The sequence below is a fragment of the Hypanus sabinus genome, chromosome 11 (assembly GCF_030144855.1).
Source record: "Hypanus sabinus isolate sHypSab1 chromosome 11, sHypSab1.hap1, whole genome shotgun sequence".
Lineage (NCBI taxonomy): Eukaryota > Metazoa > Chordata > Chondrichthyes > Myliobatiformes > Dasyatidae > Hypanus > Hypanus sabinus.
This window is the reverse complement of record NC_082716.1, coordinates 65,702,802-65,727,509: the sequence shown is the minus strand read 5'-3', so window position 1 is coordinate 65,727,509 and position 24,708 is coordinate 65,702,802. Positions and strand designations below refer to the sequence as shown.

The 24,708-nt window shown below is 43.3% G+C and overlaps 2 protein-coding genes across 2 annotated transcripts in view; both read right to left on the bottom strand.

Moving 5' to 3' along the window:
* LOC132401495 (uncharacterized) overlaps nt 1–6,050 on the bottom strand; it is a 29,608-nt gene extending 23,558 nt beyond the window's left edge. The window contains exons 1-2 of the mRNA XM_059983523.1: nt 5,895–6,050; nt 203–368 (exon numbers count right to left, since the gene is read on the bottom strand). Coding sequence (XP_059839506.1) covers nt 203–368; nt 5,895–6,050 — 322 coding nt within the window. The remainder of the gene's footprint in view (nt 1–202; nt 369–5,894) is intronic.
* Nucleotides 6,051–11,320: 5,270 nt separating this feature from the next.
* The window catches only part of LOC132401494 (uncharacterized), a 42,328-nt gene continuing 28,940 nt past the window's right edge, over nt 11,321–24,708 (bottom strand). Inside the window, exons 7-9 of the mRNA XM_059983522.1 lie at nt 21,505–21,670; nt 13,698–13,848; nt 11,321–11,341 (exon numbers count right to left, since the gene is read on the bottom strand). Coding sequence (XP_059839505.1) covers nt 11,321–11,341; nt 13,698–13,848; nt 21,505–21,670 — 338 coding nt within the window. The remainder of the gene's footprint in view (nt 11,342–13,697; nt 13,849–21,504; nt 21,671–24,708) is intronic.

Below are 24,708 nucleotides of genomic sequence, written 5' to 3'. Positions count from 1 at the left end.
TCTATGGAAAGGAATAAAGATCTTTTTGAGCCAAGAACTTTCATTAGGAATGGTGAAGAGTTTTAGCCCAAAACATTGACACTTTATTCCTTTCCATAGATGCTGCCCGACCTGCTGAGCTCCTCCAGCATTTTGTGTGTGCTACTCTGGATTTCCAGTATCTGCAGAATCTCTTGTGTTTATGATTACTGTGTGCCTTTACCTGCCATCCCTGGAGCAAATCCTTCAACATTCACCACTGTGACTGGAGTTTGTGACCCATGGCAGGTTCTGGCCAAGCGGAAGCCCAAGTGTTGGAAAAAATGCCTTCTGAAAGCAAATCTCGCAAACCTTGAAGCCTCATCACCTGTTGAAATCCAAGATCCACCCTATGAATACAGAAATAAAACTAATGAAAATAATGGTACTATGGTACTATAAGTATTGCTTCATTCAAGCTTACTTCACAAAATCAGAAATCACTAAAACAGTCATTGCAATATTTATTAAGTGTGGACACTTAGATTGGAGGAAAATACTAGAGGAACTCAGTAAACCAGGCAGCATCTATGCAGGGAAAGAAATTGTTGTCATTTTGGGCTGAGGCCCTTCATCAGGACCAGAGAGGAAACATGCAGGGCCAGAACAAAAATATAGGGGGAGGGGTCTTGGTGAAGAGTCTTGGCCCAAAATATTGACTGCCCATTTCTTTCTAAAGATGCTGCTGACTTGCTGAGTTCCTCCAGCACTTTGTGTGGGTTGCTCAAGATTTCAAAAATCTGCATAGATTTTGTTGTTCTAGCGCTTAAGGTGAGGTTGTGTGCAAAGAGCCTTTATGCACCAGGAAGAGCTTGAGGCTTCCATTCAATACAATGGAAAATACTTCCCCTCCCAAAACATATCTGTCACCTTAGTGACACTGGTTCATTAGCCTTATCCCTGAGGCATCAACTCAGCAGAACAGCTCTGTCAGCAAAGCAGTGTTGGCTTTGATGGTGTGTTCAAGACCTGAACCAACTACTTCAGCTGATTCTTGAGATAGTGGGAACAGTAACATTATAATTACAACTCACCTCTTCAAATTTTTCTCTACCAAATTCAAAGTCTTTACTTTTAAAGAGGGAAAGAAACATCAAATTAGATGTAATCTGCTTTATCTTAATTGTCAAATCAAACAATTACATTTTTAATGATTTTCTAAACTTCTCTACCTAACCCTTGCCTGCACCAATGAGAGAATCCTTCTCTCACCATGCTGCTCAAGACCATATTTGACCATATCCCACCAACACCTAGTTCCAAAATGTCCAGCCCATTGAAATGATTTACTTGTTCAGGGAAACATCAGCCTCGTGTACTTCATTATGATGAAATAAGAGACCATCTTCAACATTTCTTTCCAGAGAATTTTGTCATATTCTTGAAATCAGCTGTCACCCAGGCAGTGCTCAAAAAGAGGGAGGGTCAGTTCAACAGGCTCTTTCAAATAAACGTCCAGGATCTTGTGTGAATTGGTGCGGATTGCCAAGAACTTTAAAGCCCAGATAGAAGACAGAGTTTGTAAAAGGATTCTTTTTCAGGAATTTCCATACACCTTCAGCCAAAATAATGGCAGACATAACAGAAAAATTGCTGCAGTTGTGGATAAGAAAGAAGGTTTTCAAAGGATGGTGAATTGTAGATATGAGCAAAGACATGGTAGATGAAGTTAATCTGGGCGAGTGTGATGTACTGCATTTTGGGAGGTGAAGTATGGAGGTAGTGGACACTTTAAATATAAGAACTCTTAAAAGAATTGTTGTACATAGTGATCTTGATGTCCAAGTCCATAGTCCCTGAAAATCCACAACATACATCAGTTAGGGAGTAAAGAAAACAGACATCATACATGCCCTCGTTGGTTGGGGCAATGAGTACAAGAATCAGGGAGTCGTGTTGGAACTGTACAAAATGTTAGGCTGCATTTGGAGCAGAGTTCAGCTCTGTTTGTCTCATTACAGGTAGAATGTTGAAGGTTTCGAGCGGTTCACCACGGTGCTACCTAGATTAGAGAGTATCAGCTCTACAGAGATTGAACAGATTATTTTTGCTGGAGCATCGGAGGCTGAGGGGAGACCCGTAGAGGTTTATAAATTATGAGAAGCGTAGATAGGGTATATACAGAGACTTTTTCACAGGGTAGAAATACCAAATGCATGACTGCATAGTTATATGATGAGAAGTGGATCGTTTAAAGTATGATTTTTACACACTGAGCCTGGAACATGTTGCCAGAAATGGTGATGAAATTGAGATCAACACATGAACGTGAAGGGAATGGAAGGATATAAACCACGTGCAGGTGAGTATAGAGGGAGTAGTTTCGTTTGGCTTCATGTCACTGTAGACACGTTGGATCGAAGGGCTCTGCTGTTCTGTGTTCTACTGTCATACCATGTTCATGTGCTGTGGGAAGCCACAGAAGGACAGTGGGGTTTGGTATGTTTTATAACCTCAAAACATTAAACTCACTGCAAGAAAAAGATGGAAGCCCAGGAGATAACATATCTAACTTCGTGTTTACTTTAAGCGAGGTGCACACGTATCATGTGATAATGTCATGATGTATGCAAATCACTTATTTTTACGTATAACCCAAAATCAATCATTTAAACAAAGAATTCTTAATCAACATATTTCCAATATTACTCAAATATTACTGAACTACTACATGCAGAGCACTCTTTCCTGCTTAACTATAAACTCTAACTCTGTGAGGTAATTTTACAGCTATATAAGACTTTAGTTAGACCCCACTTGAAGTACTGTGTTCAGTTCTGAACACTTCACTACAGGAAGGATGTGGATACTATAGAGAGAGTGCAGAGGAGATTTACAAGAATGTTGCCTGGATTGGGGAGCATGCTTTATGAGAATAGGTTGAGTGAACTCAGCCTTTTCTCCTTGGAGGGACGAAGGATGAGAGGTGATCTGATAGAGGTGAATAAGATGATGAGAAGCATTGATTGTGTGGCTAGCCAAAGGCTTTTTCCCATGCTGAAATGGCTAACATGAGGGGGCATAGTTTTAAGGTGCTTGGAAATAGGTACAAGGGGGATGTCAGAGGTAAGTTTTTCCACAGAGAGATCGTGTGTGGAATGCACTGCCAATGAAGGTGGTAGAGGCAAATACAATAGGGTATTTTAAGAGACTCTTAGATAAGTAGAGCCTAGACAAATAGGGGGCGGTGCAGTAGGACAATTCTAGGCAGTTTCTAGAGTAGTTGGTTGGCACAATATTGTGGGCCAAAGGGCCTGTAATGTGCTGTAGATTTCTATGTTCTGTGTTCTAACTCAATATAGAATGTATTTCAACTTATATACATATATACTATATAATGTAACTACTATATACAGACATCCGCAGCATTGTAAATTTTAAATTGTCCCTTTCAGGCTTAAAGGTTAATCACTGTGGAGGGTTTTGTTACTACTGTGAGATAACATCTTTCCTGAAAAGGAGAATTACTCTGCTTGGCAGGTACCACTTGTGGCTTGAAATACTCTCAACTTCTGAGGCCTCCTCCATGGTGATTGTAGGAGTTGTGCCATTAATGTTCAAGTAAAACCTACATGAATTCCTGCTGGGGCAATGCAGGCCATTCCCAGGGATGGAGCGGTGCTGCTCTTGGCATCTTCTGGACGTGTTGACATCCTGAACAGTGCACAGTAAGCTTCTCAATCTGCTGATCTATCCCAGGTTTGAGACAATGCTTTCATTTTAACTTTGCCAAGATGACCAGCTTGTAGCTCCCAGCTTGGATGGTAAAACAACTCTCAAACCCCACATAAGGCTATGTCCATCAAGGGCAAGTTCATCCTGGTGGTGGTAAAAATTGGGGAACCGGAGTTTCTGTTGCACATTCCTGCCATTTTGTGTAGCCATGTAGACCTGAGACAGTGTGGTTTCTTTTCAGCAGTAATAGGGAGGAGACTTGTAATTTGCATTAGAGCAAATAGGTCAAGAGTGTATTTTATTGTAAATTTTTCCAGTATTTTCTTTTCCAAGGGTAAATGGGACAATCCATCAGCATTGCCGTGAATAGCCATCCTTCTGAATTCAATCTTGTAATTGTGTCCTCCAAGAAACAGAGCCCACTCTGCATTTGTGCTGCAGCTGTTAGTGGAACACCCTTCTGTGCATTGAAAATAGAGACTAGTGGTTGATGATCAATAACAAGGATAAACTGTCTCCGATGCAAGTACTGGTTGCAACGTTTTACACCCCAAGCCAGACTCTGAACCTTTCTGTCAATCTTTGCATGGTTTTTCTCTGCAGTGGTAAGGGAACATGATGCAAAGGCTCCCAGCTCGGATGGTACAGCAACTCTCAGTCCTCACCTTAGGCAACGTCCGTCAAGGCCGTTCAACCTGGTGCTGGTAAAAATGGGGGAGCTGGAGTTTCTGTTGCACATTCCCGCCATTTTGTGTAGCCATGTAGGCCTGAGACAGTGTGGTTTCTTTTCTGCAGTAATAGGGAGGAGACTTGTAATTTGCGTTGGGGCAAATTACACCCAAATTATGGAGGTCACTTCGATAACTCATAAGGTGTGACATGCCTGCGTCTGTACAGGAAGACATGGCAGCACCGGTAAGCTTTACTGGGTGATGTGGATCATAATGTGTGAGTACAGATTCTAGTGTCACCATTTCCTTTACCATTTTGAAAGCCATCTCACACTATTTTGTCCATTCCCATTTTTTCCCGATCTGCAATAATGAGTTCAAGGGATGGAGCACAGTAGCCAAGTTTGTCAGGAACGTGGTATAGTATTTGACAAAACCCTAAAAAGGACCACAAATGTGATCCATCCTTTGGTGTTAGGGCATCCACCACTGCTTGAATTTTCTCAGCACACTGAGTAATCCTTGTGCATCGATGGCGTGACCATAATAAGAAATAAAGAATTCTCACTTATTGCATTGTGTTCTGTGCCCATAATCTTCTAATCTTTTTAATACCATCTTGAGATTTTAGATATGTTCCTTGTCATCCTTACTGGTAGCAATGATGTCATCCAGGTAGCTCTGAGTGCCTGGACAGAGTACAGGTACAGGTGCTTCTCCAGAAATACGTCTATTATGGTGATAAAGCCCTTTGTGAGTGTTTATGGTGAGAAACACATTGGACTATTCTGTAGGAAGGCCTCAGATAAATCAAGTGTTTTTCTACAGAAAGGTTTGCAAAGGTATCCTCTATGCTGAACAGTGGGTATTGATCTACTTTCACTACTGGGTTGATGGTGACCTTAAAATCATCACAGATCCTGACAGACGCATTCTACTTGGCTACTGGGACCACTGGTGTTGCCTACGGGCTCCACTCAACCTTGGACAGAATTCCCTCTGTCTCCATGCAATCTTCCTCACTGGCTATGAGGAACCAGACGGGCTTTTGTAGAACATGGGTGTGGCATTTTCTTTTAACACAATATTACCCTTGATATACACACAAAATGCCGGAGGAACTTAGCAGGCCAGACAGCAACCATGGAAAGAAGTACAGTCGGCATTTCGGGCTGAAACCCTTCTGCAGGACTGGAGAAAAAAAGCTGAGGAGTAGATTTGAAAGGTGTCAGGAGGGGAAAGAGAAACGGCAGGCAATAGGTGAAACTTGGAGGGGGAGGGATGAAGCAAAGAACTAGGAAGTTGATTGGTGAAAGAGACAGATGGCCATGGAAGAAAGAAGGTTGGGGGGAGGAGCACAATTATGCAGCCTATTTATTTTGAACCTAGTTATTTCTGCTTTTCCTTCACAGGTCCAGCATTGGAAGTTTTATTTCCTCCCTGTTTTCGCACACAACTACATGGTTTCTGTGATGCAAAGGTGAGTTAAAATGAATCCTTCAGAGATGAAGGATGTAACACTGAACCTACCAGAATTATGGTATGCTTGCCATCAAAACAGGGGGTAGAGAAGTCATCGTACAGGTATGTGGTTTCGAAGCCTGGAAGCCCATTAAAATGATCTTCTGTCCATTCCCAGACGTTACCAAACACGTCATGAAAGCCTGCCTCGTTGGGGGGGTACATAGTCACAGGCTGCAGGGTAACAGAGGGAAGAACAATGTCAACCACACACTGAATTTCCACTACAGGAAGGATGCCTAAGCACTGAAGTGAATAAAAACACCACTGGCGAATTTGAAGCTGCTGAATCTTTGGATGAATCTTCATTTCTAAAGCATCACAAATCTTCTTGAGGGTTAGTAAAGAATAATCACGTACCCACAATGACACTTAACCGGCACACTGGTGAATCCCATTTCTCTCAGGCAGATCGCAACGTATGCTTGGTGGTAATCCTCTTCTGCCTGTTACACCACTGGCCTCTAGGGCAGCAATGAAGGTTGCTCCACCCCTGGTGCTGTTCATGGCTTCCTCCACCACCTCAGTAGGTTCCTCTCGGCTTACTGTCGGCCATGCAAGTCCCGGGAGGAGACTTGTGAATACCGTGGCACACAAATGTACAAGGATTCTTCATTGCTGTTTCTGTAATAGCTTTGTTTGACCAATCAGGGTTAAAAGCACTGAGCTGAAGCCCCGAACCTGGAGGATCAGCGGATCACCCCTAGTCTGGCCTCTACACTTTGATCTGTTGGCATGGGTGACCCTACCAAGAGCCAAAGCATAAAGCCTTGCCTGCAGTTAGCATAGCTCTTTAGGTCATTGAGGCATGCAAGCCTCCAGACCCAGTGACAAGGCTGTGGTCCTCTTGAAGGGCTTGCTTGTATAACTTGGAACTATTAGCACTGAAAATCTCAAATTTTCCTTAAAGTTAATCTTATGACCATTTAATGTTTAGTTTCATAAAGTATTGAAAAGAAAGTAATCTACAACTCACCATTTCCAAGGGATGTAGTGATAGATAGGTTAGGAGAAAAGTTTTACCTACCGTTGGTGATCCAAAAGTCAGGTTGATGTTGTGTTTCTCCTTTACGTTATCACAAAATACTGGATCAGAAGTAACGTCACCTCCCAAAGGCTTCTATGAAGAGTGTGTGGGAACGTTATTAGGATAACTACCTGTATTTTGGCTTTGTACAAATAGAAATTAAAACTCCATGCATAAAAGGATAAATGGAATAACTTTGAGCTTGATACAAAAGCTCCAAACGACTAAGGTTAAGGCCTGTTTTACATCATCACCCTCGGCACAATTACCACAATGAGGTTAATTTGAAGTTATTCAGTCAGCCAGCCACAAAGAACAACATCAGTCATTGAAAACAAAGCCTGATATTCATGGAAATGCAAGCATTATATCCTGAGCTTACAGAAAGACTTGATTACCAGTACTATTCAATGTGACAATGAACATTTGAAACGGGGAAAGCCTGGGGTTCAAGCCTTGGTCAGTTAGCTATCCCACGACTTTACACTGTAGACACCTTTTGTAATAGATTAAAGATTGCTCTCAGCTGCAGTGGAAAATTGCACTGATGAACAGCCAGAAAGGAAACTAGACTTTTGTTACTGATCTCTTGCATATATTTCATCTCCTGATAAGTTCCTTTCATTTGGTAGAATATTTGACTCCTGCATAGTCCACATAGAGAATGTGCATTTACAATTGGAATTACAGGACTTCCAAGGCCTAGTGCATGGAAAATGGCCCGAAACAGTTTCCTACATGGAGTCCTCCATCAGAACATAGAACAGTACAATACAGAACAGGTCCTTTAGCCCTTCTCCCCATGTCAAAATTAAACTAACCCCTTCTGCCTGCACATGATCCATATCCTTCCATTCCCTACAAGCCTGTTAAATGCCACTCTTGATTGATTCTGCTTCCACCACCTCTCCAGCTTTGCGTTCTAGGCACCTACCACGTAGTAAAATAACCCAGCCAGCACATAACCTTGGATCTTCACTCTTTCACCCTAAAGTTATGCCCTCTAGTGGTAGAACCTTGGGCCAACGGGATCGATGCCACCATCCGTGAATTTGCAGAGATGCTCAATGCAAAAAGACAGACGAGGAGACATGATAAACTTTGATTTGAAGCAGCCAGAAATACTCAGAAATATTGTCCTTCAACTTGAGAGTGGAATTGCAGAGAAAAATCTACGAAAAGCAAATGGCCTGGCAGCCATATTTCAGTTAAAGGTTGGACTGCAATACAAGAATCCACACAGGCCTTGTTTTTTGAATGGAAAGAAGTTCTCAAAGGAAATGAGTTGAGCAATAGTGTTTAATTGTCCAGAATTACATTAAGAGTCATGGTGTAGGGTAGTGCTCGCCAACCAGTTGATCGCAATTGACCAGTCGATCTTTAAGACTTCCCCAGTAGATCCCGAAAAAAAAAGAAAAATAAACTCTGAAATACTGTTGTAATGTGAGCATTATAAAAATAAGTAATAGTAGTTAGGATAATGGTAATATTGTAGCGGTGTGCTACACGCAGTGCTAAAATAACGACACGGAGTCGGTAAACTGCAGTCAAAGATAATTTTATTCGAACTTCACAGCCTTGCTTTAAAGCCTCCCTCATCCCGCCCTCCCCGGGCGCGGATGCTCCAAGGGACACGTACTCACAAGCCCCCGCAGGCTTTTCTCCCTTTGTTGCGGACCTGGCCTTTGTGCCTGCACGCTGGCTATTTGTGAGCCGGTTTGAGTGCGCTAGGAAGTGGGTCACCACAATATAGCAATACTCCCGCTACGGAAAGCTGTTTGTAAAGAGAGGTTGATTGCGGGGTTTTACTTCCGTTCTTTCTGCCCGGTACGCGTCTCGGTGTGTCTCGATTGCACTGCGATTCAGTGAAAACCTCTGTAGTTAAACATTGGTTTTGCCGTCCCAGATAAAGTTGTTCCTTTGGGCTTGAGGTTGTCGAGTGGTCCTTTCTCACAGTAGAAGTTACTACAAGTACATTATGCTGATAAACCTTTTGATGCACAAGCGAATTTTACCCCTAGAGTGCATAGGTGAGTTGTTTTTAACCCAGACTTAGTTGCTTTCCCCGGTTACTGTGTTTCTCTTTTTCTGCTGCCCAGCGTCGTGTGTGCTGACATCATGTGACTGTTGTATTTTTTTCAGCTTAGCTTGTGCTGCATCAAAGTGATTAGATAAACGTACAGACTGCCGCAAACATCAATATACAGCACTCGCTGGTGATATCCTGCAGGGTAGCTAGCTAGCATGGCAGAGGCTCCATGAAAGAAGGTGAAAATGTACAAATTCCATCCAGAATGGGAAGAGGAATTTCTATTTCCCTTGGTGAAAGACAAGTGTGTATGTATGTTGTGCCACCAAACACAAGCACTGACTAAAAGAGGCAATCTGGAGCAGCACCACAACACCAACCACCAGAAATTTAAAGTCACCTACCCTCCCCCCCCCCCAAAAGAGCGCAATCCATGCCAGGAAGGCTGAGGAGCTGAAATTGGGGTTGAAGGCCCAGCAATGGTTTTTCACAAAACATGCTGCTCAAAATAAGGTTGCTATTGAAGCATCATTTTGTGTAAGTCACCTTTTGGCTAAATGCAAGAAGCCTTTTACAGATGGTGATTTATTCAAGGAAGCAATGGGCATTACCACAGAGACTGTTTTTAATGACTTTAAAAACAAAAATGACATCAAAACCGCAATACATAATATACCGCTTGGCCCTGCAACAGTGACAAGGAGGGTAGAGTCACTGTCAGAGGACGTGGGTCGACAAGTGCTAAAGGACTTGTCACTCTGTGAGTATTTTTCACTACAGTTCAATGAATCCCTGGATGTAATGCAAACAGCTCAGCTTGTTGTATTTGTCAGAATGGCTTTCCAGGTTTTTACAACAAAGGATGACTTCCTCACTCTTTTGCACTTAAAGGAGAGAACGAGAGGTGCAGATATTTACAAAGAGTTAAAAAAAATGTCCATGAAAATGACATCCCCATTCATAAACTGGTGGCAATTACTACTGATGGGGCCCCAGCAATGCGCGATGTGCGCGTTGGTTTTATAGCACTGTGCCATAATGACCCTGATTTTCCCAACTTCCTGGATTATCACTGTGTGATTCATCAGCAGGCCTTGGCTGGGAAGGTCGTGGACTTTTCTCATGTAATGACACTGGTGGTCAAACTGATAAACCTGATTCGAGCAAAAGTGCTTCAGCACCATTTATTCAAGGCGTTATTGGATGAGCTCAATGAACTGTCAGATGATGCATGGCTACTGGATTTAGGGCTTCTGACAGGCCTAACGGCTAAATTAAACGCACAACAACGAGCTCATGGGAAAAGACCGACACCTGCCCCACATGATAAACGCAGTAAATCTCAGTGTCTGGATTTCAAACATTAAAGAACAGGAGGCTGACACATTTCCCCAACTTGGAGAAAATATTACAGGTCATCAAGGCAAAAAATGCTTTTCACCCTGAGCAGTACTGTGCTTACCTAGACAAACTGGCAATAGAGTTCGATCGGCGTTTTGGGGAGCTAAATGTCATGAAAGATATTGCTGCATTTATTTCAAACCCATTTCTGCCGATCGATATAGAACAGATAGCGGCCAGATTCCAGCAAGTATTTGGTGTGCCAAGTGATATTGAAATGGAAATAATTGATCTGCAAAATGACATCGAGCTTAAAGCAGGATCAAGGGACGGTGACTTTTGGGGGCTTGTCAGCAGAGAGAAGTTTCCTCATCTCACCACGTGTGCACTGAAAGTCAGTGCCTGCTCTGGGTCAACTTACCTGTGAAATTGCATTTTCACAGATGAACATTATTAAATTTACATACAGGAGCTGTCTTACAGACAGACACCGCACAGACTGTCTCAGACTGGCTGCCTGTAGTTATGAGCCAAATTTCAGGGAACTAGCAGAAAGTATTCAGCCCCCGTCATCACATTAAATGCAACAGTCAATTTTTATTCATTTATTTTTTGTGTTGAAATAAAATTAAATAATGAAACTTAGAATTAAAGGTATGAAGTGTTGTAATATTCTTAAAGAAAGATAGCTATGGCCTGTTTGATATGCTAGTTACCGTGTTTTCTTGGTTGAATTAATTTGAAAATTTGACCAAAGCATTTTATGTAATTCAAATACAATTAGCCCAAATAAAAGGCCTCAAGTTGGAAGTACAACCTGAGCTGATTTTTCTCTAAACGATTTTGCCTTTCACTGAGGCTGAGGTAGGGAATCTTGGGCTTAAAATGACTGGTGACCTCTAGCGTAGGGTGAGCTGAGGATTGGTGGTGCAGGCATGTGTGAGGATGTGAGGATTTTGGGGGGGTTGGCAGTCAAGGAGTGGCTATGTGGAGTCGCTGTTTATAAGAGGCATCAATAGCAAAGGGCACTTTGCCCTTCTAGAACTTCAAAGGGCACTTCTGGAACATGAACCAGAAAAAATGAATACGAGTGAATATTAATGAATTGGGATTTGGAGACACATAAGGTATCCAACAGGAGATAAGTAACAGATAGAATCACCCGATAACAGGAACAGGAGGAGAGAAAAGGGAAGGAATGAATGAGAAGGCCTAGACAAAGAATGCAATAATAAATAATCTCATATCAGGCTTGTGCAGACAGATAGATACATAAAGAACTAGGCTTCCATATTCCAGCAGTAGACTGGAAAATATCATCTCGTATCATAGAACAGCATTGTTATGTATACTGAGTACATGTAGTTCCCTAATATTACAATAAAATGTTACACTGTCTTCAGTCAGCTCCCAGGCAACAGGTGCAAAGATTACTGGATCAACCTCACTGACCACCGATCTGCTCCAGACTGTGTACTCACTGCCATCTTTCCATGGGCAATTCGCAGGATTGGTGGGTATCTTTACCAGTTTCTGCCCTGGCCCAAGTACCTGATGGAGGACACTTCTTTCCATACAGTTGTTTTGGAGGCCAGATGTTTAAAGCCAGAATCCCAGCATAATTTTCTTCCTCAGTAGATTGGATACTGTGGATACTACAACTATTTTGGATCATTAAATTCCAGGCAGAGCCTGACTTCCAGGGCCTCTGAAATCTCAATGACTCAATATCTAACATACATGATATTTTCAAGCTGGACCACATGAGGAACTGAACTGACAGCTTAAATTTTAACAGTGTAAGGCAAGCTTCTTTTAACTTTCTAAACCATGATAGCTCCTAGAGCTTGGTCTCAATACCTCCTTGTGCATCCTCAATTTCCTCACTTGCAGACCCCAATCAGCTTGGATTGGCAACAACATCTCCTCCACAATTAGAAGCACCACAAGGCTGTGTGCTTAGTCCTCCGCCTTACTCACTTTACACTTAATACTGTGTGGCTAAGCACTGCTAAGCCATATTCAAGTTTGTTGATGACACCGCTGTCATACGCCGAATCAAAGGTTGTGTAAAATCAGCATGCAGGAGGGAGATTGAAAATCTGGCTGAATGGCGACTTGATAACAACCTCTCACTCAATGTCAGCAAGACCAAGGAGCTGATTATTGACTTCAGGAGAAGAAACGCAGAGGTCCATCCAAACACGAGGAAATCTGCAGATGCTGGAAATTCAAAACAACAGCCATGGGTCAGTCCTCATTGGGGGGATCAGAGGTGGAGACGGTCAGCAACTTTAAATTCCTCAGTTATTATTTCAGAGGACCTGTCCTAGGCCCAGCAATTATGAAGAAAGCACAGCAGTGCCTCAACTTCCTTAGGAGTTTGAGAAGAGTAAGCATGACATCTAAAACTTTGACAAACTACTATCGATGTGTGCTGGAGAGTATATCGAGTGGCTGCATCACAGTCTTGTATGGAAACACCAATGCCCTTGAATGGATAGTCCTGCAAAAACTAACAGTTACAGCTCAGTCCATTGTGGGTAAAACCTTCGGCACTATTGACCACATCTGCATGAAAGCAGATTTCCTGCCGTCACAGGAAAACAACATTTTATTATCAGGGACCCCCACCACCCAGGACATGCTCTCATCAGAAAGAGGGTACAGAGACCCAGGACTCACACCATCAGGGTCAGGAAGAGTTATTACCCTTCAACCACGAGATTTTTGAACCAAAAGGGATATCTTCACTCCACTTGCCACATCATTGAAATTTTCCCACAAGCTATGGGCTCAATTTCAAGGACTCTTCATCTCATCTCTCAATGTTTACTACTTATTTATTTGTTACTATTATTTATTTTGTTTTGTATTTGCACAGTTTATTGTCTTGCACACTGGTTGGTGTGGTTTTTCATTGATTCTGTTACGGTTATTATTCTATCACACACATTCTATTGAGTGTGCCGCAAAGAAAATTAATCTCAGGGTTGGATATGGTGACATATATGAATGTTGATAATAAATTTAATTTGACTTTCAAAACCAAGATATTTGCATCACGCACACACACACACACACACACACACAAGCTTAATTTGCGCACTTCCCCAAATCAAGCCCAACAACAAACAGATGAAGAAGATACATTTTATCCAAAGATAAATCCCCTGATTCTTTGGATAAAAAGATTTATCTAAAGACACAAGGAAGACTTTTGAAACGTGAAGACCCAGAGTGGCTGAAGTTTGCAAAGGGTGGATAAAATGAAGGCATTATTGGATTAAATTTTATGTGCAGTAACTCCCTTTGTAGTTCCAGTGACGGCAAGTCCTTTACGAAGTGACAAACACACAAAAAATGCATGGTTATTTTGCATTTATTCAACTCCTCAGAAAACTCGATTACCTACCTGACTGCCAGATCGAATCCGATGATGTTCGGCTTCAGTGAGGAGGCGATATCCATTGCCTTTCCAATCACAAAAGGCCTTTGCTTCATGATAGTTGACTTCCACTGGCCAATCCCAGGGCATTGGGAGGATATCAAACAAAGCTCTATACCTGCAGATGTTAATGGGCATGCATCCTCTCAACTTCTGACACCAATTTAACATAACCATATAACAATTACAGCACGGAAACAGGCCATCTCAGCCCTTCTAGTCTGTGCTGAACGCTTACTCTCACCTAGTCCCACCGACTTGCACACAGCCCATAACCCTCCATTCCTTTCCTGTCCATATACCATATATCCAATTTTATTTTTAAATGACAAAATTGAACCTGCCTCTACCACTTCTACTGGAAGCTCATTCCACACAGCTACCACTCTCTGAGTAAAGAAGTTCCCCCTCGTGTTCCCCCTGAACTTTTGCCCCTTAACTCTCAACTCATGTCCTCTTGTTTGAATCTTCCCGGCTCTCAATGGAAAAAGCCTATCCTCGTCAACTCTATCTATCCCCCTCATAATTTTAAATACCTCTATCAAGTCCCCCCTCAACCTTCTACACTCCAAAGAATAAAGACGTAACTTGTTCAACCTTTCTCTGTAACTTAGGTGCTGAAACCCAGGTAACATTCTAGTAAATTGCCTCTGTACTCTCTCTATTTTGTTGACATCTTTCCTATAATTTGGTGACCAGAGCTGTACACAATACTCCAAATTCGGCCTCACCAATGTCTTGTACAATTTTAACATTACATCCCAACTCCTATACTCAATGCTCTGATTTATAAAGGCCTACCGATTTGTAGGAAGGGTTCCTGCAAACTGGGTGCAGCAAATGTGGTGCACTGTTTATGAAAGGATGAAGAGAGAAAGAAGGGAACCAGCAATCTGTCAGCCTGACATTGGTTGTCAGGAAATGCTGGTTATAAAGGACAAAATATGTGGAGACTTGGAAAAGAATGACATGATTGAGCAGAGTCAGTATGGGTTTGTGAAAAGGAAGCTGTGGTTGACTAATCCATTGAATTTTTTGAGGATGTATCTAGTAGATGGGGGGAAACCAGTATTTGAATTTGAATTTTCAAACAGTTTTTAATTATATCCTTCACAATAAATTGTTGATCGTGACTGGGGTATGTGAAAGTGGGGGGAAATATGGAAGCATGGGTTGGAAGCTGTTTACCAGTGAACAAACAAGGTGAAGCATAAACAGGACATTCTCAGATTGGCAGGCTGGGACCAGTGTGGTACCACAGATCAGTGACTAGGTATGAGCTATATGTATATCAGGAGAGATCTGAGTAGGATGGGTCTGCGTTCTCCAGAAAGAAATCGAAGCTGACCCAATTGAGACATAACAATATACAGTACTTGGAAGGCTTGACAGATTTAATGTGAGGAGGATGTTTCCCCTGATTAAGGAATTTTGAACCGGAGGCTATAGTCTCAAAATATGGATTAGGTCATTTAGGACTGAAAGGAGAGCTTTCTTCATTTGAAGATGAACAGGCTTTGGAGTTCTCAACCTGGAGATCTAAGATTTAGTCCCTGACTGCATTCAAACTAGTGGTTGATAGATTCTCTTGGGGTAAAAGACCAACATTTTCAAATCAAATCAATTCAAATCAAGTTTAGCTTTCATTCAAACCATACACAGAAACAGAGGAACGAGACAGAGTTTCCTGAGGGGCCAATGTGCAAAGCATCCAAAATAGTAAGCAAACTTCAAAAAATAGCCAGTAACATACAAAATAGCGACTAACATAATAGAAGCATATTCACTCAAAAAATAAAACATATATATAGTCCAAGACCCGGAGCGACAACATCCTGCAACCGATGGTACAATGTGCAGACAATCCAGCCTGTCATTCCAGTGCTCGAACATGGGAGGGCAGCACTGAGAGGCGCGGTCAGGCCCCAGCCAAGCATGGACACCTCACCTTAGCGCTTCCATGTCTCTCAGCTGGTCTGCAGCAACAGGCAGGCCTGAGGCTTGAATGGAAAAGCAACTAGAGGGGCTGAATGGCTTTCTCCCACTCCATTTCTTGTGCACATTTCACTGCCATCACTATAACATGTCATTGTTGACAGGCTGGACAAATTAATCAATTAATTATTCAGCCACTTCCATTTGCTCTTCTAATCCTTTCTGCTGTTCGCTAACCAGACTCGGGCTTGAGAAGGTTTCAAGCTGTGCCCCCACCTCCATAAACCCATTTTACTCAATATTCAAAAGCAATGACCTCATGCAGACACTGTAATTACTCTGAGTGCTTGGGGATGTCTGTGGCGCAGAGCTTATCCATTACTGACAAGGAACCCGCAGGAAAGTAGCTCTTGCATGGGAGATCTCACTGCTACCAACATAGCAACACGAACATGAAATAAGTGCAAGGTGGAGACTGTGTTGCCTTTATGCCATTTGTTTAGTTTATTATATTTTCGCTTTAGTAATTCGTTTGTTATCATTTTCTAGTTTAAGTTAAGATTGTTTAAAGTAAATTTGTTGTCTGTGATATATCGCGGCATGCGATGACGTCACACCCGGTTTCGCCGCGTCTTGTGGGAAAATACCGGTTTGGAGAAACGGGAAGGAGGGGGCCCACATGTGCAGGATCAGTGCAAGAAAAGTTTTCTTTCTACGCACTAGAAACATCAGTGAAGCAATGCCTTTTCAACATACGTTAATGTGGAAGAGTGAACAGTAAACGGTTAATCTTACTGCGATCCTGTCTTCATTAACTATGGTTTACCTCGGTGTTTAGTTCAGAGTTCTTTTACACCTGAGTGAGAACACTACAGTGAAAAGGCAGCATTATTATGTGTTTCAAGTGCTGCAATGCCAACTCGATCCAGCATCAAGTCGTTGCCATCCAGTGACAGGGGCAGTAGGGCATCATCAGGTAAGGCTGCCCATGCAAGAGCTAAGGCAGAAGCCGCCAAGGGGTGAGCGTTCTACGCCGAACAAGAAGCAAAATTGAAAATGGAAGCGGCTGCCAGAGAAGCCAAAAACCAGAAGGAAGCAGCTGCCAGAGAAGTCAAAAACCAGTTGGAAAGGGTAAGGATAGCGTCAGAGTTAGAAGTGCTGACTCTACACCGAGAAGCAGAAGCTGCCAGGGTGGAAACAGAGTTAATACAAAATGCTGAAGAAATGCATGTTCTGGTTGACGTAAAATCTACTTCAGAAAAGATCAGATTGGAACTCACAAGCGACTATATCCGATCTCAAATAGACTTGAAGATTCATTCTTCCTCTCCATACTTATATGCTAATGTCCCATTTCATGAGGAGTCTCAGAGAGGCCCAATTGCATCACATCCATCCGAGGAAGACAATTTACCCTTGCAACTCCGCAATGAATTCAAGAATGAAAGGGCTGATGATAAATACTTCTCGACACCAAACTTACCAGATTTGGCGAGAAGAGAGGCAAAGGCTGAATTCAGAACAGCAAATTCCATAACAGATGCATGCCTTCAATCATATACCCGCCGACATATTCCCCCAGCTCGCATGCCACTTGCAGTTGAACCCATGGCACAGTATTTAGCACGACGAGATCTCGTCACTTCAGGACTATACCAGTTCGACGATAAACCTGAAAATTACCGTGCATGGTACTCCACATTCGCCAACGCTATCCACGGAGTCCAGCTCAGAACAACCCAAGAGTTGGATCTCATGGCGAAATGGCTGGGAAAAGAATCATGCGAACAGGTGAGACGCATACGTTCAGTGTACATTAACAACCCCAAGCTAGCCTTACGCAAAGCATGGGAGAGACTTTGGGAGTGCTATGCGGCCCCTGAAATTATTGAAGTGGCACTATTCCGATGTCTGGAAAATTTTCCTAAGGTGCCAGCCGAGGACCACGTTAAGTTAAGAGAGCTCGGAGATTTACTCATGGAGATTCAAGGCGCCAAAGAAGATGGCTATTTAACTGGTCTATTATACCTAGATAATTCATACGGGATTTGACAAATTGTGGACAAACTTCCATTTGGGTTGCAGGAAAGGTGGGTATCTGTTGGCTCAGAGTACAAGGAAGAGAACGATTGTCGATTTCCTCCCTTTGAGTATTTCACTAGGTTTGTGTGCAAGGAGGCGAAGAAGCAAAACGACCCTAGCTTCATGAGTCCAGGTAGCAGTATAATTTACACCAAGCCAGTTAAATCCACTTCAAATAATTTCAACATTAATACACCTGTCTCAGTGCTTAAGACTGAAGTCTTTACCCTAGCAATGACCCTAGCAAGAATTGTCCATTGCATAACAAACCCCACCCCCTCAAAAAATGCTGAACGTTTAGGAAAAAACCCCTTGAAGAGAGGATGGCCCTTCTCAAGGAGAAAAAAATATGTTTTAAATGCTGTTCCTCTACCTCTCACCTTGCTAGAGAGTGTATGATCTCCGTGAAGTGCATGGAACGTAATAGCACTAATCACGATGGGGCCATGCATCCCTGCCAGTTACCGCAAACCGACAAAGCTCCTTCACCCTCACAACAGGACGGCGGGGAGGGAGAGGGTCACTCCAGGACAACTGTTGTCAGCTCGAGCTGCACAGAAGTTTGCGGTCAAGCTCAGTCAAGCCGTTCTTGTTCAAAGATCTGTCTCACTAAGGTATATCCTAAGGGAGCCAAAGACAAGGCCATCAAAGCCTATGTAATTCTGGACGATCAGAGAAATCGCTCACTAGTCAGACCAGAGTTCTGTGACTTGTTCAACATTGAGAGTAATCAGTTCCCATACTACCTTAGAACTTGCTCAGGCAGCGTGGAAACTTATGGAAGGAAGGCAGAAGGCTTCCAGCTCGAGTCCCTAGATGGTAAAGTTGTCATCTGTCTCCCTCCACTTTTAGAGAGCAATGAAATTTTGAATAACCGCACTGAGATCCCGACGCCAAGTGCAGTGCTACACCAGCCACATCTCCACCACATCGCCAAACACATCCCAGAACTGGATCCAAAAGCAGAAATACTCCTGCTATTAGGAAGAAACGTTCTCCAGGTGCACAAGGTTAGGCAGCAGGTCAATGGACCACACGACGCCCCCTTTGCCCAACGCCTGGACCTGGGCTGGGTGGTGATAGGAGAGGTGTACCTTGGCAATGTACACAAACTGACAGTTAACACACTCAAGACCAATGTGCTAGAGAGCAGCCGCCATTCAATTTTTCAACCCTGCGCAAGTTTCATGTGTATCAAGGAAGCACGTCAAGGCTTTAACAAATGTAATGTAACCGACAAGACGCTGGGTCACTCAGTCTTTGCTCAAACTGAGCATGATAATAAACTTGCTCCATCAGCTCAAGACGCCATTTTCTTAAAAATAATGGACACCAAGATCTTCAGAGATGAAGCAAATAATTGGGTTGCCCCACTACCTTTCAGAGAACCACGCCAGCGCTTCCCAAACAACAAAGAGCAGTCAAGCAGTTCACGTCCTTGCAAAAAACCCTGAAAAGGAAACCTGAGATGCAGCAGCAATACGTAGCATTCATGGAGAAGATCTTCGCTAATGGACATGCTGAAGTAGCACCGCCACTGAGGGAAGGTGAGGAGTGCTGGTACCTCCCAACGTTTGGGGTTTACCACCCACAAAAGCCCAATCAGATCAGGGTGGTCTTTGACTCCAGTGCTCAGTGCGCTGGTGTCTCCCTTAATGACGTGCTCCTTACAGGCCCCGACCTTAACAATACCCTTCTCGGGGTCCTGCTGCGCTTCCGGAAGGAGAAGGTCACCATTTTAGCTGACATCCAGCAGATGTTCCATTGCTTCTTAGTACAGGAGGACCACCGCAATTTCCTCCGTTTCTTATGGCACAAATGTAACTTACCTCGCACTGCGGACGAATTGGCCCAGGCAAAGGACGTCATCTTTAAAGCAACTCAAAGAGCGGCTTTTGCAGGGGAGTTTTCGGCCCTCCAAGCTAATAAACCAATACCAAAGGACAGCCCTTTGAGGAAATTCAACCCGATCCTGAAGAATGATATCATCTGCATTGGAGGCCGGTTAATACATTCCCAACTTCCAGCTGCAGAAAAGAGTCCAGTAATCCTGCCCAAAGACAGCCATGTGTCCTTACTGCTCACTCGCCATCACCACGAACAGGTAAAGCATCAGGGCCATCACCTGACGGAAGGAGCAATAAGGGCAGTGGGACTGTGGATCTTGGGAGGTAAAACACTGATCAATTCAGTACTTCATAAATGTGTAACCTGCAGGAAACAGCGAGGCAAGCTGGAAGCTCAACGTATGGCGGACCTCCCACCAGAACGCCTCGAAGCCTGCCCTCCTTTTACATATGTGGAGCTCGACGTATTTGGTACGTGGACTATCACTACGAGACGCACCAGAGGAGGACAAGCAGAGAGCAAGCGGTGGGCCATCATGTTTAGCTGCATGAGTTCAAGAGCTGCACATTGAGGTCATCGAATCTTTGGATACATCCAGCTGCATCAACGCTCTCAGGCGCTTCTTTGCACTAAGAGGCCCTGCAAAACAGTTAAGGTCTGATTGCGGCACGAACTTTGTTAGAGCATCGAAGGTGCTGGGGATGGACAAAACAGTGCAAAAGTACCTTGGTCAGCAGGGATGCAACTGGGAGTTTAACACACCACACGCCTCTCACATGGGAGGCGCATGGGAGCGGATGATTGGTATCGCCAGAAGAATTCTTGATTCAATGTTTCTGCAGCAACGCACCCGATTGACCCACAAGGTACTGTGCACACTAATGGCAGAGGTCACAGCCATTATAAGTGCACGACCACTCCTACCTGTGTCTTCTGACCCGGAAAACCCCTTCATACTCTCGCCATCAATGCTCCTTACTCAGAAGGCAGGAGCTCCCCCTCCACCTGGGGACTTCTCTGATAAGGATCTGTACACAAAGCAATGGAGACAAGTCCAGGCTCTGGCAAATCAGTTCTGGTCTCGTTGGAGACATGAATATCTACCTTTGTTGCAACACAGACAAAAGTGGACAGAACCCCGCAGGAATCTTCAAGTTGGAGATTTAGTCCTGCTCAGGGACAAGCAAATCGCCCGCAACAGCTGGCCAATGGCCAGAATCACTGCTACATTCCCTAGCGGGGATGGACATGTCAGGAAGGTCGAGTTGAAGACTACTGACCAAGGTGATGTGAAAATTTACTAAAGGCCAGTTGCAGAAGTCATTCTACTTCTACTTAAGGACTGATTTAGAGACTGAAGTTTGTATTATGTTCATTGTGACCCTACGAAGGTCAGGCGGGGAGTATGTTGCCTTTATGGTATTTGTTTAGTTTATTATATTTTCGCTTTAGTAATTCATTTGTTATCATTTTCTAGTTTAAGTTAAGATTGTTTAAAGTAAATTCATTGTCCGTGATATATCGCGGCATGCGATGACGTCACACCTGGTTTCACCACGTCTTGTGGGAATATACCGGTTTGGAGAAAAGGGAAGGAGGGGGCTCACATGTGCAGGATCAGCCCAAGAAAAGTTTTCTTTCTACGCACTAGAAACATCAGTGAAGCAACGCCTTTTCACCATATGTTAATATGGAAGAGTGAACAGTAAACGGTTAATCTTACTGCGATCCTGTCTTCATTGACTACGGTTTACCTCGGTGTTTAGTTCAGAGTTCTTTTACACCTGAGCGAGAACACTACAGAGACCGTTCCATCAAAACAACTAGGAGATAATTGAATGAATAGTCTGTGTTTTGTGGGAATGCTGACAGGAATTTGTGATAATTAGTTGCATTCCATGGTAACTACCTGTATTCTGGCAGTTCTTCCCCATTCCAGTTCTTTTCAATACCATTCCAGTGTCCATTTAGACTGCCGTTGTGAGGTTCCTCTGTGTGACCTGCTTTAACGTTAGCTTTATCTGGTTGACAATGAGAGTAACTTGCAAGGTCACCACCACAGCCAGACTTGCAACCTATTGAAAAATGAAGTTGAAAACATTATCTGCATTGTGGAAAAGAATGGCCAAATACAAATCTTTTATCCCCCTCTTCTGAAGGTGAATATTCATGAAGTGACTGACAAAGAACTTCAGGAACCACTACACTACAACTTCTGTGACCCCTGCAATGCTGCTCCTTCAAGAGGCAAATTATCGGCGTTCCAACCTCAATGAGATCAGTTAAGGGTTAATCTTGATATATATGGCTTGGTACATTTAGTACAGGCAGCATGTATGGAAAAGATAGATGCTTTTCTATCATCTATAGAAAAGATGATAGAAAACGTCAACGTTTCGGGCTAAACCCCTTCGGCAGGATTGGAGAAAAATTGCTGAAGAATAGATTTAAAAGGTGGGGGGAGGGGAGAGAGAAATAAGTTAATAAGTGAAAGCTGGAGGGGAAGGCATGAATGTCCCCCACCCCTTCTTCACCATTTCCCATCCCCTTGTCCCTCTCTTAGCTCCTTGCCCGCCCATCGCCTCCCTCTGGTGCTCCTCTCCCCCTTTCTTTCTTCCATTGCCTTCTGTCTCTTTCACCAATCAAATTCCCAGCTCTTTACTTCATCCCTCCCCCTTCAGGTTTCACCTGTCACCTTGTGCTTCTCTCTTCCCTCCCCCCACCTTTTAAATCTGCCCCTCAGCATTTTTTTTCTCCAGTCTTGATGAAGGGTTTCAGCCCGAAACGTTGACTGTATCTTTCCCATGGATGCTGCCTGACTTGCTCAGTTCCTCCAGCATTTAATGTGTGTTGCTTGGATTTCCAGCATCTGCAGATTTTCTCTTATCTGGATTAAGGAGATTCTACTGGAATTCTACATTGTACGGGAAATACTTAACAATGGTCCAGTCATTGCCAGTACTTTCAGTTGCTTCTGAAATTCCACAGGAAACATTGGAGACTATGAGTTACTGATGTTATGTACACTAGATAAGGAAGCTTCCACTTGCATGTTTGCTAATGGAGGTAAATTTTATTGCTTTAATATGCCAGGTATTTTTAGAGTAAAGGTCTCACAGCTTTTAGAGGACGGGAGGGAATAGTGTCCACCTGAAACACAATTTATGAACCCGTGCTTAAATAATAAAAATAAATTAGGAATTAAACATGCACAATGATCTTTTCCATCAAGTTCCCAACATATTTTATGCAATGGACCGATACCATTAAGCAAGGGGTCCGTGGACCCCAGGCTGGGAGCCCCTGCCTTACAAGGGTTATGGATCAACTAATTGGAGTTGTAATGCTGAAGTTAGCACTTTCAAACCTAGCTCCGTGATATGCGTGTTTTCCACAGGGATTGAGGGATCATGGACTGAATTCTAATAAACCAAGTTGCTCAATTAACACACTGTCTAAATTATTAGCCAGTTAGATCCACTTCATTTTCAATGTGCCTTTGCAGGTGAGTGAGTTGCCTAGCATGGAACTAGGCTGATTAGTTCATTTAAAAAAGTGCTACCCGGATGGCGAAAATCGTCATTTTGAATATGGAAGCTGCAAGTAAATTTGTGGGAAAGATTCCAAAATCTTCCAATTACCTATCGATTTAGAGGCAGTTGATATGTCAAAAATGAGTGGATCATGTTGACTAAGTAATTTGAAGTAATAAATACTGATCCAAAACTGCAAATGAGATTTGGGGCACATGTAAAGTTATACTCTGAGAATGTTCCCTGTACAGTAAACTTTAGGAATATCTCAATTACATTTAAAACCATAAGACATAGGAGTGGAATTTAGCCATTCAGTCCATTGAGTTTGCTCCACATTCCGTCATGGCTGATCCCAGATCCCACTTAACCCCACACACCTGCCTCTAGCCATATCCTTTGAATCCATGACCAATCAAGAAATTATCAACCTCCACTTTAAGTATATCCACGGATGGCCTCCACCCCAGACTGTGGCAGAGCATTCCACAGATTCAGTACTGTCTGGCTAAAAGAAATTCCTCCTTACCTCTGTTCTAGAAGTTCATCCCTCAGTTTTGAGGCTGTGCCCTCTGGTTCTGGATACCCCCACCATAGGAAACATCCTCTCCACATCCACTTTATTTAATCCTTTCAACATTCAGTAGGTTTCAATGAGATCCTCTCACTTTCTTCTAAATTCCAGTGGGTACAGGCCCAAAGCTGCCAAATACTCCTCATATGTTAACCCCTTCATTGTTGTGTAAAGGGGGTTTCTTTTTTTTTCTTTGTTACTGTTGGGAAAGGGTTTCCTTTTGTTAACTAGCAGGAATGCTAATTTACTGATACCGAGAATGGTATTCCTTTGTAAACCAAATGGGGATTAATGTTCTTTCTTCTGAGTCTGTAAGCTTTTGTTGACGGGCTTTTGGGGAGATCGGCGCGAGGGGTTCGAGAGAGAGGACGCAATGCTCTAAGCTGGGCGAGGATCGGACCCCAAAGGGGGGTCCGAGGCCGGGAGATTCTCCGAGGGGGGGGGATGAAGCTAGATGTGCTTGGTTGACCACTCGGAGGGTCCTGAGCTGTTTGGAGAGTCAAGGAGTTCGGAGGGTCCTGAGCTGCGAGTCGAGGAGTTCGGAGGGGATCGAATGGTGGCCAGAAGACTTCAGTAATTGAGCTCCAACGGCTGTGCACGAAGTGGTTTGGACTTTGATAAGTTTGGCGCCTTTTCTTTAATTTTCTCTTCATATATACTGTATCGTTATTAATCATTTAGTTTTAGTAACCTTTATAAATTGTACTCATTTAATCGCATATGGTGTACTGTCTGTTTTTGGGCGAGGCGGGGACATCACACAGCATCCACACCAGCTGATTACCCAGTTTGGCGGGGCCGAAGGCTGCTCCCCCTAGACGAGAACGAGCTGAGCGAGCCTGAGGCGACCCAGGGGGTTACAGTTGGAATCATCCTTGTGAATCTCCTCTGGACTCTCTCCAATGACAATGAAATATGGGACCCAAAAATGTTGGCAAAACTCTGAGTGCAGCCTGACTAGAGTCTTATAAATGCGCAGCATTAGCTCCTTGTTTTATATTTTATT